This window comes from Mirounga leonina, unplaced genomic scaffold (genome assembly GCF_011800145.1).
Source record: "Mirounga leonina isolate KUSES-001 unplaced genomic scaffold, KU_Mleo_1.0 Mir_115, whole genome shotgun sequence".
NCBI lineage: Eukaryota > Metazoa > Chordata > Mammalia > Carnivora > Phocidae > Mirounga > Mirounga leonina.
Genome location: NW_023270268.1, coordinates 32,182,110 through 32,196,145, shown reverse-complemented (window position 1 = coordinate 32,196,145; position 14,036 = coordinate 32,182,110). Strand labels below are relative to the sequence as shown.

General features: G+C 41.7%; 1 protein-coding gene across 3 annotated transcripts in view; it reads right to left on the bottom strand.

The window, feature by feature from the left end:
* The window catches only part of PCCB (propionyl-CoA carboxylase subunit beta), a 97,440-nt gene that overhangs the window by 44,320 nt on the left and 39,084 nt on the right, over positions 1-14,036 (bottom strand). For all 3 annotated transcript variants that reach the window (XM_034995286.1, XM_034995295.1, XM_034995304.1), the window contains exons 8-9: positions 13,665-13,785; positions 11,582-11,663 (exon numbers count right to left, since the gene is read on the bottom strand). In XM_034995286.1, the coding sequence (XP_034851177.1) occupies positions 11,582-11,663; positions 13,665-13,785 (203 nt within the window). The remainder of the gene's footprint in view (positions 1-11,581; positions 11,664-13,664; positions 13,786-14,036) is intronic.

Here is a 14,036-nt window from a genome sequence, read left to right as displayed (position 1 = left end):
CAGTCTCTGGTACTTTCTTATGGCAGCCCCGACGGACTAATACATGAAACAAGCACACCATGGACACCAAAAACTGAGTTTAAAATATCTAAAAAAAAAAAAAAGGCTAATATCACATGATATTGATGCAAATATCCAAAATAAAATAGCAACAAAATAGAATAGAGTTTACTTCAAGAATGTAAGTATAGTTTAATATTAGTAAATCTATTAAGATAGATTTATAAACAGATCCAGGGACAAAATCATTTCCATAAATGCTGAAAGGGCATTTAAAGATATTCAAAATGCAACCCTGATTTAAGAAAAAGCAAGTAAAAAAAACAAAAATTAAAATAGGAACCAGTTGAAGCTTTTTTAACATGAAAAAAAGATAAAATTAGAAAACACTAGTTGCAGGCTCTCTGAAGTTAGGAACAAGACAAATATGCCCACTATCATAACCATTCCTCATCACTGCATTTGATAAAATATGGAGCTATAGACAATACAGTTGGACAAGAGAAAGAAAGGGCAAAAGTAACTGCAAAGGAAAAGATAGAACTATTTTCATGTAATTATTATTTGGAGAAGACAGCAGTCAAAGGACCCTAAGCTCACCTCGTCCCATGGATACAACAAGTAACACATGAGTGTATGTAACCCAGAAAACAATCTGAGGACTGGCAGAACAAACTCCACAACTAAAGGTAAAGAGGAGGACACATCAAAGAAGGTAGGAAAGACAAAGACACAGTTGAGAGAGAAAGAGACCATGGCCATCCATGGTGGGGAAGACACTAGTGGCTGGGGAAGGGAGAAAAACAGACTTTCACGCTGAGGAACCCACAGGGAGGACGAATTCCCATAGTATTTGGCTTTGAAATTGAAAGGGGCTGAATTTTTTTGAGTTCTTACAACCGGCAGAACTTAGAGCCTGCAATTTTAAAAATTGGAGGGCTGAGCTCTATGAGAGCCCAGAGGGCCTTAGGAACCAGAGTCCCCACCCTTAACAAGACAGTATGACAAATAGCTGATGCATATACAGCTTGGAAGCAGCAGTTTGAAAAATAGTGGGAACAGACAAAAGGGAGAGTGATTTACTCATCTCAGAGCATGGCCCAGAGAGGTAGGGATTAAGGGGAGACCGCTCCAGGGACAAAGGAGCTATCACAAACCATTTCCCTCCCCCAACCCCCAGCATAAACACAAGGCCACCTGCAGGGACCAGCACAGTGTGGATGCTAACTTGCTTATACCAAGCCCTGTCCCCACCATGCTTCAATGGACTCGCCCATCCTAGTCAAACTTGCTTCAATCCCCAAGAAGACTGGCACAAACCCCACCAACTCATCTCCCCACCAGCACATTTTCCAGGACCTCAGTTCTGGCAACAACGGCAGGTCTCAGTTTGCAAGCAGACTAGCACACACCTGGTTAAAATACACCCCACCCACTGGGGATGAAACACCACCCACAACAGGCAAAGACAGCTTCTGCAGACATGTGGACTGAAAGAAAAAGATGTCAGGGCTCAACAGAAGAGCACACACAGCACACATAGGAGACACTCCTTGAAGCACCAGACCCTGGGGACAGGGGACACTACACTGCAGGGCACTATAGGACCTCTTCTTCATAAGGCCATTACCTTCAAGACCATGAGACAGAGCGGACTCCAAACACACAGAAACAGACAGAGTTAGACAAAATGAGGAGACAGAGGAGTACGTCCCAAATGAAAGAACAGGACAAAACCATAGCAAGAGACCTAAGTGAAACAGATATAACTAATATGCCTGATAGAAAATTCAAAGATTGTAAAGATACTCACTGGACTTAAGAGTGGAGGACATCAGTGAGACCCTTAACAAAGAGATAAAGACCCAATCAGAGATGATGAACATAATACATGAAAATAATAATAAAGATGATGGAATAAATAGGCTAGATGAAGTAGAGAAATGAACTAATGACCTGGAAGACAGAGTAATGAAAAGTAACCAAGCTGAGCTAATGAGAGGGGAAAAAATTAGGTAAACTGAGAACAGTCCTTGAGAACTCAGTGGTTCCATCAAGCATAATAACATTCACATTACAGAGACCCAGAAGAAAAGACAAAAGGGGGCAGAAAATTTATTTGAAGAAATAATAGCTAAAAACTTCCCTAATCTGGGGAAGGAAACAGATATCCAGATCCAGGAGGTACAGAGAACTGCCCCCCCCCCCCCAATCAACATAAGGCAGTCTACACCAAGACACACAGTAATTAAAATGGCAAAAATGGCAGTGACAAGAAAAAATTTTAAAAGCACCAAAAGAAAAGAAGACAGTTATATACAAAGGGAAACCCCATAAGGCTATCAGTGGATTTTTAAGGAGAAACTCTGCAGGCAAGAAGAAAGTGGCATAATATATTCAAAGTGCTGAATGGGAAAAATCTGCAGCCAAGAATACTCTATCATACAAGGCTATTACTCAGAACAGGAGGAGAGATAAAGAGTTTTTCAGACAAACAAAAACTAAAGGAGTTCATGACCACTAAACAAGTACTGCAAGAAATATTAAAGGGGACTCTCTGAGTGGAAAAGAGACCATAAGTGAGAGTATGAAAAGTAAAAAAGACAAAAGCAATAAAAATGAGTAGTTCTGTAAAAATCCATCAAGGGATTCACTAAATAAAAGGATGTAAAATTTGACACCATATACCTAAAACATGGGAGGCAGAGGAGTAAACAATGGGTTCAAACTTAAGTGACCATCAACTTAATATAGACTGCTATATGCAGAAGATGCTGTATACAAACCTAATGGTACCCATGAATCAGAAACCAGTAATACACAAAGAATGAAGAGAAAGGAGTCCAAATATATCATTAAAGAAAGCCAGCAAACAGTGACGGAAGAGAGTGAGAAAGGAAGAGAAGAATGACAAAAACAACCACAAAACAAGTAACAAAATGATAATGAATATGTACCTATCAATAATTACTTTGTAAATGGACTAAATATTTTCATCAAAGATCAGGGGTGATGGAATAGGTAAAAAAGCAAGACCTATCTATGTGCTGCCTATTAGAGACTCATTTCAGACCTAAAGAGATCTGCAGATTCAAAGTAAGGGGATGGAGAAACATTTATCATGCAAATGGATGTCAAAAGCAAGCTGGGGTAGCAATATCTATAAGCAGATAAAACAGACTTTAAAAAAAGGACTGTAACAAGAGACAAAGAAGGACACCTCTATAATAATAAAGAAAACAATCCAACAAAAGGATATAACAATTGTAAATATTTACACACACAACATGGGAGCACCCAGATACATAAAACAGTTACTAACATAAAGGAAATAATCAACAGTAATACAATAATAGTAGGAGACTTTGACACCCCACTTACATCAATGGACACATCATCCAAACAGAAAATCAACAAGGAAACAGTGGCTTGGAATGAAACACTGGACCAGATGGATTAAATAGATATATTCAGAACATTCCATCCTAAAACAGAATACACATTCTTTTCAAGAGCACATGGAACATTCTCCAGAACAGATTTCATATTAGGCCACAAAAGAAGTCACAAATTCAAAGACTGAAGTCATAGCATGCATCTTTTACCACAACGTTATTAAACTAGAAATCAACCACAAGAAAAAACCTGGAAAGAACACAAATACATGAAGGTTAAATAATATGCTACTAAACAATAAATGGGTCAACCAAGAAATCAAAGAAGAAATAAAAAATTACATGAAAATGAAAACACAACAGTCCAAAATCTTTGGGATGCAGCAGTTCTAAGAGGGAAGTTGATAACAATACCTCAAGAAGCAAGAAAATCTCAAATCAACAACCTAATATTACACGTGAAGGAGCTAGAAAAAGAAAAAACAAAACCCCAAACCAGCAGAAGGAAGGAAATAATCAAGATTAGAATAGAAATAAAGGATATAGAAACTAAAACAACAATAGAACGGATCAATGAAACTGGGAGCCAATTCTTTGAAAAGATCAACTACTAGCCAAATTCATTTAAAAAAAGGAGGGGGTCCCTGGGTGGCTCAGTCGGTTGAGTGTCCAAGTCTTGATTTTAGCTCAGGTCATCTTCTCAGGGTGGGGGATTAGCCCCATGTCAGGCTCCACACTCAGTGTGGAGTCTTCTTGTCCCTCTTCCTCTACTCCTCCCCCAACTCACGCACGCTCGGGCCCGCTCTCTCTCAAATAAATAAATGAAATCAATAAAAACAAAAAAAGAGAGGGATGCCTGGGTGACTCAGTTAAGCATCTGACTCTTGATTTCAGCTCAGATCATGATCTCAGGGTTGTGAGATTGAGCCCCACGTCAGGCTCCACGCTCAGCGAGTCTGAGATTGAGCCCCATATCAGGGAGTCAGCTTGAAATTCTCTCCCTCCCTCCTTCCCTCTGTCAAATAAATAAGTCTTAAAAAAAAAAAAAAAAAAACAGAGAGAGGTCTCAAACACGGTAACAAATGAAAGAGAAATAACACCCAACACCACAGAGATACAAACAATTGTAACATAGTATTATGAAAAATTATATGCCAACAAACTGGACAACATAGAAGAAATTGATAAATTCCTAGAAACTGATAAATTCCTAGAAACCTATAACCTACCAAAAGTGAAGCAGGAAGAAATAGAAAATTTGAACAGACTGATAACCAACAAAGAAATTAACTCAGTAATCCCAACACACAAAAGTCCAGGACCAGAGAGCTTCACAGGTGAATTCTACCAAACATTTAAAGAAGAGTTAAATACCTGTTCTCAAACTACTCCAAAAAACAGAGGAGGAAGGAAAACCCAAATTCATTCTATGAGACCAGTATAACCCCGATACCAAAACCAGATAAAGACACCACCAAAGGGGCGCCTTGGTGGCTCAGTCATTAAGTGTCTGCCTTCGGCTCAGGTCATGATCCCAGGGTCCTGGGATCGAGTCCCACATCGGTCTCCCTGCTCGGCGGGAGGCCTGCTTCTCCCTCTCCCATTCCCCCTGCTTGTGTTCCTGCTCTCGCTATCTCTCTGTCAAATAAATAAATAAAATCTTAAAAAAAAAAAAAGACACCACCAAAAAAGAGAACTACAGGCCAATATCCCTGATGAACATAGATGCAAAAAATCCTCAACAAAATATTAGCAATCCAAATCCAACAATACATTAAAAAAGAATCTAACACCACGATCAAGTGGGATTTATTCTCAAGATGCAAGGGTGGTTTAATATTAGTACAACAGTCAGTGTGATACATCACATCAATAAGAGAAAGGATAAAAACCATATGATCATTTCAACAGATGCAGAAAAAACATGTGACAAAGTACAACATCCATTCATGACAAAAGCCCTCAACCAAGTGGGTTCAGGGGCGCCTGGGTGGCTCAGTCGGTTAAGCATCCAACTCTTGATTTCAGCTCAGGTCATGATCTCAGGATCATGAGATCAAGTCCCACGTCTGCGTGGAGCCTGCTTAAGTTTCTCTCTCTCCCTCTGCCTCTGCCCCTCCCCACTCGCAAACATGCTCTCTCTAAAAGAAAAACAAACAACAATAACAAAGTAGGTTCAGAGGGAACATACCTCAACATAATAAAGGTCCTATATGAAAAACCCACAGTGAACATCATACTCAATGGGGAAATATTGAGAGCTTTTCCCCTAAGGTCAGGAACAAACAGGGATGTCCATTCTCACCACTTTTATTCAACATAGTACCGGAAGTGCTAGCCATAGCAATCAAACAACAAAAAGAAATAAAAGGCACCCAAATTGGTAAGGAAGAAGTAAATTCTATTTGTAGATGGCAAGATACTATATACAGAAAACCCTAAAGGCTCCACCAAAAACCTACTAGAATTGATAAACAATTTCAGTAAAGTCGCAGGATTCAAAATCAGTGTACAGAAATCTGATGCATTTCTATACACTAATAAGGAAGCAGCAGAAAGTGAATTGATAAGAGAACAATCCCACTTACCACTACACCAAAACCAATAAAATACCTAGGAATAAACTTAACCAAAGAGGTAAAAGACCTATACTCTGAAAACTATAAACCACTGATGAAAGAAATTGAAGAAAACACAAAGAAATGGAAAGACCTTCCATGCTCATGGATTGGAAGAAGAAATATTGTTAAAATGTCTATTAAGGAGGGCATGCAATGTACTGAGCACTGGGTATAAGACTGATGAATCACTGAACTCTAACTCTGAAATTAATAATACACTATATGTTAATTAATTGAATTTAAATTAAAAAAAATTTATGTCTATATTACCCAAATCAATCTACAGATTTAATGCAATCCCTATTAAAATACCAATAGCATTTTCACAGAGCTAGAACAAACAATCCTAAAATTTGTATGGAACCAAAGAAGACCCCAAATCTCCAAAGCAATCTCAAAAAACAAACTGGAGATACCACAATTCCATACCAAGTTATATTACAAAGTTGTCATAATGCCACTAGTAGTATGGTACTGGCATAAAAATAAAACACACAGATCGATGCAGAATAGAAAACCCAGAAATAAACCTACAATATGGTCAATCTTCGATATAGGAGGAATGAATATGCAATGGGAAAAAGTCTCTTCAACAAATGGCGTTGGGAAAAGTGGACAGCTACATGCAAAGCAATGACTACTTTCTTGAGGCACCTAGGTGGCTCAGTCGGTTAAGCATCCGACTCTTTATTTCAGCTGAGGTCTTGATTTCAGGGTCGTGATTTCAAGCCCCAGACTGGGCTCCCTGCTGGGTGTGGAGCCTACGTTAAAAAAAAAAAAAAAAAAAAAAAAATGACTATTTCTTTCACCATACATAAAAATAAACTCAAATGGATTAAAGACCTAAATGTAAGAATGGAAACCATAAAAATTCCTAGAAGAGCACAGGCAATAATGTCTCTGACATTGGCCATAGCAACATTTTTCTAGATAGGTCTCCTAAGCAAAGGAAACAAAAGCAAAAATAAACTATTGGGACTTCATAAAAATAAAAAGCTTCAGCATAGCAAGGGAAACCACCAACAAAACTAAAGGCAACCTACAGAATGGGAGAAGATATTTGCTAATGACAAATCTGATAAAGGGTAAGTACCCAAATGATACACAGAACTTAGACAACTCAATACCCCCAAAACAAATAATCCAATCAAAAATGGGCACCCTCTCTCTCTCTCTCATTCTCTCTGCCTCAAATAAATAAATAAAATCTTTAAAAAAAAAAAAAAAAAGGGCGCCTGGGTGGCTCAGTTGGTTAAGCGGCTGCCTTCGGCTCAGGTCATGATCCTGGAGTCCCGGGATCGAGTCCCGCATCGGGCTTCACCAAGAAGACGTCCAGATGGAAAACAGACACATGAAAAGATGCCCAACATCAGTCATCATCGGGAAATACAAATCAAAACTACAATGAGATATCCTCTCACACCTGTCAAATGGCTAAAATCAACAACACAAGATACAGATGTAGTGAAAAGAAGGGGCATGTGCACCCCAATGTTCATAGCAGCAATGTCCACAATAGCCAAACTGTGGAAGGAGCCAAGATGCCCTTCAACAGATGAATGGATAAAGATGTGGTCCGTATATACAATGGAATATTACTCAGCCATCAGAAAGGATGAATACCCACCATTTGCATCAACATGGATGGAACGGGAGGGGATTATGCTAAGTGAAGTAAGTCAAGCAGATAAAGACAATTATCATATGGTTTCACTCATATGTGGAACATAAGCAATAGTCCAGAGAACCATAAGGGAAGGGAGGGAAATCTGAAGGGGGAGGAATCAGGGAGGTAGATGAACTATGAGAGACTATGGACCCTGGGAAATGAACTGGGGGTCTCAGGTGGGGGGGGCAAGGGTAACAGGGTGATGGGTATTAAGGAGGGCACATGTTGTGATGAGCACTGGGTGTTATACATAACTGATGAATCACTGAACACTACATCAAAAACTAATTATGTATTATACAGCGGCTAACTGAACATAATTAAAACAACAACACAAGAAACTACAAGTGTTGGTGAGGATGTGGAGAAAAAGGAACCCTCCTGCACTACTGATAGGAATGCAAACTGGTGCAGCCACTGTGGAAAATGGTATAGAGGTTCCTCAAAAAGTTAAAAATAGAACTACCCTACAATCCAGTGATCACACTACTGGGTATTTACTCCCAAAATACAAAAACGCTAATTCAAAGAGATACATGCACCCCTATGTTTATAGCAGCACTATTTACAATAGCCAAGATATGGAAGCAGTCCAAGTGTCTGTCGATTGATGAATGGAATCTTGTCATTTGCAACAACAAGGATGGCTAGAGAGTATAACGATAAAAATAAGTCAGAGAAAGACAAATACCATATAATTTCACTCACATGTGGAATTTAAGAAACAAAACAAATGAGCAAAGGGAAAATGAGAGAGAGAGAGAGAGAAGCCAAGAAAAAGACTGTTAACTATAGAGAAGAAACTGATGGTTACTAGAGGAGAGGTGGGTGGGGAATGAGTGAAATAGGTGGTGGGGATTAAGAAGTGCACTTGTGATGAGTACCGGTGACATATGGAACTACTGAATGACTATATTGTATACCTGAAACTAATATAACACCATATGTTAACTCTATTGCAATTAAAATTAAAAACTTAATTTAAAAAACTATATTCAGGGGCGCCTGGGTGGCTCAGTCAATTAAGCATCTGCCTTCGACTCAGGTCATGGTCCCAGGGTCCTGGGATCACGCCCCGGATCAGGCTCCCTGCTCAGAGGGGAGTCTGCTGCTTCCTCTCCCACTCCCCCTGCTTGTGCTCTCCCTGTCAAATAAATAAATCTTAAAATAAAAAAATAAAAAACTATATTCATGTAGATAGTATACTATTACACTTCAAAACCCCCAAAAAATTAACAGTAAAAAACTTTTACAAATAATGAGAACTTAATAGGCAATAGGTTAGAAAACTGATAGCAGAATCAGTAACTTAAATACACCTTAAAAAATGTTTAGAAGATAGAAAACACTCCCTTTATAATAAAAAGATAAGATACTTAGGAATAAACTTAAAAAATATGAACAACCTATATAAGGAAATCTTGAAAAGAATCCTCAAGGGGGAACAAGTACAATTTTTTTTTTTTTAAGATTTATTTATTTATTTGAGAGAGCGAGAATGAGAGAGAGAGAGAGTACATGAGAGGGCGGAGGGTTAGAGGGAGAAGCAGACTCCCCGCCGAGCAGGGAGCCCGAATGCGGGACTCGATCCAGGGACTCCAGGATCATGACCTGAGCCGAAGGAAGTCGCTTAACCAACTGAGCCACCCAGGCGCCCGGGAACAAGTACAATTTAACAAATAAAAATACAACCTATGTTTTTAGATTGTTCCAGATACATAAGGATGTCAATTATCCCAAATTAGTGCATGATTTTAACAGGACCTCAATAAAAACAACAGGATTCCCTATTTCCACCACCGCCGCCCACAAAACAAGACGAACAGATTCTAGAATTCATATGGAAAGGCAAATAAGCAAGACCAGGCAAGGAAACTCTGAAAAAATAGTCATCAAGGGAAACAAACTGAGGGTTACAGAAGGGAGGGGGATGGGAGTAACCGGGTGATGGGTATTAAGTAGGGCACGTGTTGTGATGAGCACGGGGTGTTATACACAACTAATGAATCATTGAACACTACAACAAAAACTTATGATGTACTATATGCTGGCTAACTGAACATTATGGGGGGGGGGGGAAAGAACTATTCCTACCAGATGTAAAAGCATCCTGTAAACTCTCAGTAATGAAGGCACCATGGTAGTGGCTGAGTGTTGAAGAGAATGTGAAGCAACTGGAACCCTTAGATGCTGCTGATGGGGGTGCCAATTGGCATAATCCCTTGGAAACCCCTCTGGCAATATCTAGTAAAGTAAACACATGCACACCCTATGATGTGGTACTTTCACTCCAAGGTATGGATCCAAGAGAAATGTGTAATTTACTTACCAAATTATACAACATATTCATAACAGTCCCAAACTAGAAACTACCCAAATGCCCACGAACAGTAGATCAACTGTGGTCTGTTCATATAAGAGACTAAAGAGACCAATGAGAACAACATGGACAAATCTCACAAACACAATGCTGAGTCAAAGAAGACACAGAACACCATAGGATTCCACTTATACAATGGATTAAAACAAACAAACAAACCTAATTTACACCGTCAAAAGTCAGGATGGTGGTTTCCCTCAGAGGCTTGCGTGGAAAGAGTGACTGGCCTGAGATCACCAGGGAGGCAGGTTTCTGTTTCTCTATGTGATGCACTGCATTTGATCCATTCAATACACTTTTTTTTGTTACTCAAGAAAAGTATTTCTTCATAATAATTACCTCTGTAACTATATTTAATACCTTAGTCCCCTGGACTTCGTAACTAGAGAAGTCATTAGCAGGTCTGTCATTCAAGAGGGAGAAAACCAGAGGCCAGATTCCAGTGAGGAGGAAAGAAGAGACAAGAGGGCTTTAAATGAAAAGGGAGAGAAGAATTCGGGCAGCAATTAAACTGGGTTAAGAGGGGTTTGGGTTAAGAGGGGTTTTGTTTTTCTTAAAAAGCAGACCAAAAAAAAAAATCTATGCATGTTTATATATTTATTGCTAGAGGGAGGAATTAAAAGGAGAAGAAATTAAGAGATTTACACAAACCGGTCAAGAAAGCAAGACACCAGATGGGGAAGGATGGCCAGAAGCCCAGGTGGAAGCATCTCATTCTTTGAGTCTGAGGAGACATGGAAGGATGGTGAGATGGAGAAATGGTCACCTACAGGGAGTAAGGAACCTTATACTCTCAATTTTCTCCATGAAGGAAATGCCCAACTCATCTGACCAGAGTGGAGAACAGGAATGGAAGGGATTAGATCTAGCCTTAGGAAGTAAAGAAAATAAGAACAGGTGCTGAGGGGAGGTCAGACAGGCACACTGAGGGCCCAGCCCAGCTAGAGTAGGGCTCTGGGGCTTTCCTCCAGTAGCCACAGGCCCCACAGACAGCTGGGGCTCCAAAGAGCAAGGAGAGAATTAGGGGAGCTGATGACAGAGACCCTACCCTCTTTTTACCTTCTTTGGGCCAAAAACCTTTTTTTGGACCTAAAACTACCCATGCCACATGTACTTTTGCTCTCCATCTCTCTAGAGAAACAAATGCCCACTGAGCGTAAGGTTCCAAACAAAGGTACCTAACAAAAAGTCTCCCTGGCCTCAACTCCAGACTTTGGGGGCATGGACCCTTCTCTATGCACCTCTCAGTGCTGTCTGAAGACCCCTGAAATCTACTGGTCCAATTGGCTCCTCCTCCCTCCAGCCTTCAAGGACAGGAGAGCTGTATGATGGCTACCGCCACTAGCTCTTCCTAGAACACACTACTGAGTGGCCCCTGTCCTGCACCCACCGCATGCTCTGCCTGTGTTGCCCAATGTTAAAGTCTGTGGGTTTGGCACTTCCTCCCTACGCCAAACACAAGGACCACGGACGTGGCTGAGCTAGCACAGGCAAGACTGGCAGATGTGGCACTTACAGAGTGTATGATGTCCACCATGTTGTAGGCTTTGGTCGATTCCAAGGGGACAATTGTGTCAAGCTCTGGAACCATACGGCCACTTTGGATAGAAAAAGAAGGAAATACAATCAACACAGGAAGAGCCAGTGGCTGGGGGATGGGAGAGACATCATGGAGAGGGGAGGAGTGAGAGGATTCTGTCCCCGCTGGGCTTGCAAAGTATACTGAAAGATGTATTCCTTTCTTACCACCATGTCAAACTGAACCTGAGTTTGATAGTAACCCAAAAGAGCTTTGTTTTGACTTACAGGGGGGAAAATGAGCTTATTCTCCTGAATGTGGTTCCCTCATTTATCCTCTCTGAATACCTCCTATAGTGTGGGGCACTACACGACATTGCAGGGAAGACGACACTGTTTTAGCAAGTCCTGCTCTCACTTCCTGAGACATTAAAAATAAAAAATCAAGGACTTGGAAATGCAAAGTCAGAGTTCTGCTATTGAAAACTGTGGGTTCACATTCCCTATTGGAAAATAAACCTGCCAGAGCTCCTTTTAAAAAAAAAGAAAAAGAAAGAAAAAGAAAAAAGAAAAACTGCAGGCCCTCTGGTGGGGAGAATCACTGAGGACTAACCAGTCACCTAGGCTCATGGCTCTCTGCTTCCTCATGCATCTACATGGCTGAGCAGGGAGCCCGCCAGGGCCCACTCCCACACCACAGGAGGACTCAGCAGCAATATGCCCCTCTCCCACATGCTCTCATCCCCTCCTGGCCCATGTGGGCAGACAGGGGTTGTTCTGGCCCTGAGGTGTACACCTGGGCTGAAGTTTGGCCTTGGTAAAGCCACATACCCCATCAAGCCCAACTTCCCAGAGAACTCTACACTAGGGTATCGGAGCATAGCCCCACTGGATTAAGTCCTCCCTTACTTTTTATTTGCTACTTATATATATAGCTACTCTGGGATCATATGGGAAGGAGATATGGCTGGGCCTAAGCAGGATATTTAGTCATTCCTAGGCCTCTGGGCCCTAATACCTTCAAATGATGTCCTAAACTTTTCAAGAACCCCAAATAGGATAGATTCTCAGAAAAGGAGGCTGTGCCCATCACTCTGGGCCTGTGACCACCCTCCATTTTGTGACTACACATAATATGCCACTGGTTAGGTCCTCTGAGAGGTGGGGCTGAGGCAGGTAAGAGCCCAGGTCCACCCCACAGAGCAGTGTCTAAAAATGTCTTCTTCCTATGAGCTAGAATTCTAAATTCCTTCCGCAAAACGAACTCCAGGCCAAGTGAGTTTGAACTAGTTTGAATCTGAAGTCTGCACCTCAGAGTGGAAACAAAATGGAGAGAAAGCAGCCAGAGATCTGGAGAATAGTTCCCCAGGTGAACCTCTGGCTTTCTCAGTGGTGCCCCCGTATCAGGCAGTGGCCCCAATAGCAAGAAGGAGAGAAAGTCTTCACTAGGTGGCCAGTAATTCACCCTTCCCCTGGACTGCCACAAGCAGACGTATACAGGCACGTTTCCTAAAGGGCATGCTGTCTACACCATTTCACATTTCATGTCAAAACAAAAAATACTTCCATATCCAATTCTGGACAAATCAAGACTCAGATGTCAACTGGGGTGGGAGGGGGGGCACTGTTTACTCCCAAGCTATTGATCAGATTTTTTTTTTTTTTAAGATTTTATTTCTTTGACAGAGAGAGCGACAGCGAGAGAGGGAACACAAGCAGGGAGAGTGGGAGAGGGAGAAGCAGGCTCCCCGCAGAGCAGGGAGCCCGATGCAGGACTCGATCCCAGGACCCTGGGATCATGACCTGAGCTGAAGGCAGACGCTTAACGACTGAGCCACCCACGCGCCCCTATTGATCAGATATTACAGAGAGGAAAAAAGTGAATAGAAATAAAATTTTTCTTTGCTCCTGTATTCAGACATGCCACCACATGCCAACACCTGAGCACCTCGCTGGCTCCACTCCAGTCTACTCCAAGCTGCCCCATAGGGTGGGCCCTGGAGGTCCTGCCAGGGCAGAGGAGCCAGAAAAGGGCAAGCCAACCTGCAAAATGAGAGTTGGTGCTGCCTCCTGCAACTTACCTGGGATCATGGCATTCGCAGATGGGAGCTGGGTCCTGATTGCTGAGGGGCAGGTAGTTGAAGAACTCCCGGAGATTACACAAGGCATCAACATCATTTTCAAAAGCTCTGTGGGCAACACCTGAGAAAACAGAGAGGCTATAATGGGCCTGGCCACCTGTCAGCCCAAAGATGCTGCTCCACGTCCACTTGTCCGTCCAAGGGCATGTGTGCAGAAGACTGTGCCAACAGCTCTGCAAGGATGGGACACCACAGACCCCCCACCTTCAGGATGACCTGCAGTTTGTGCAGCCTGTTCCCTCGGCTCTGCACCCACATCTCGGCAGGGTCACGTCTTTATTCCCCACGGCCCTCATGTGCCATCCCCATCCT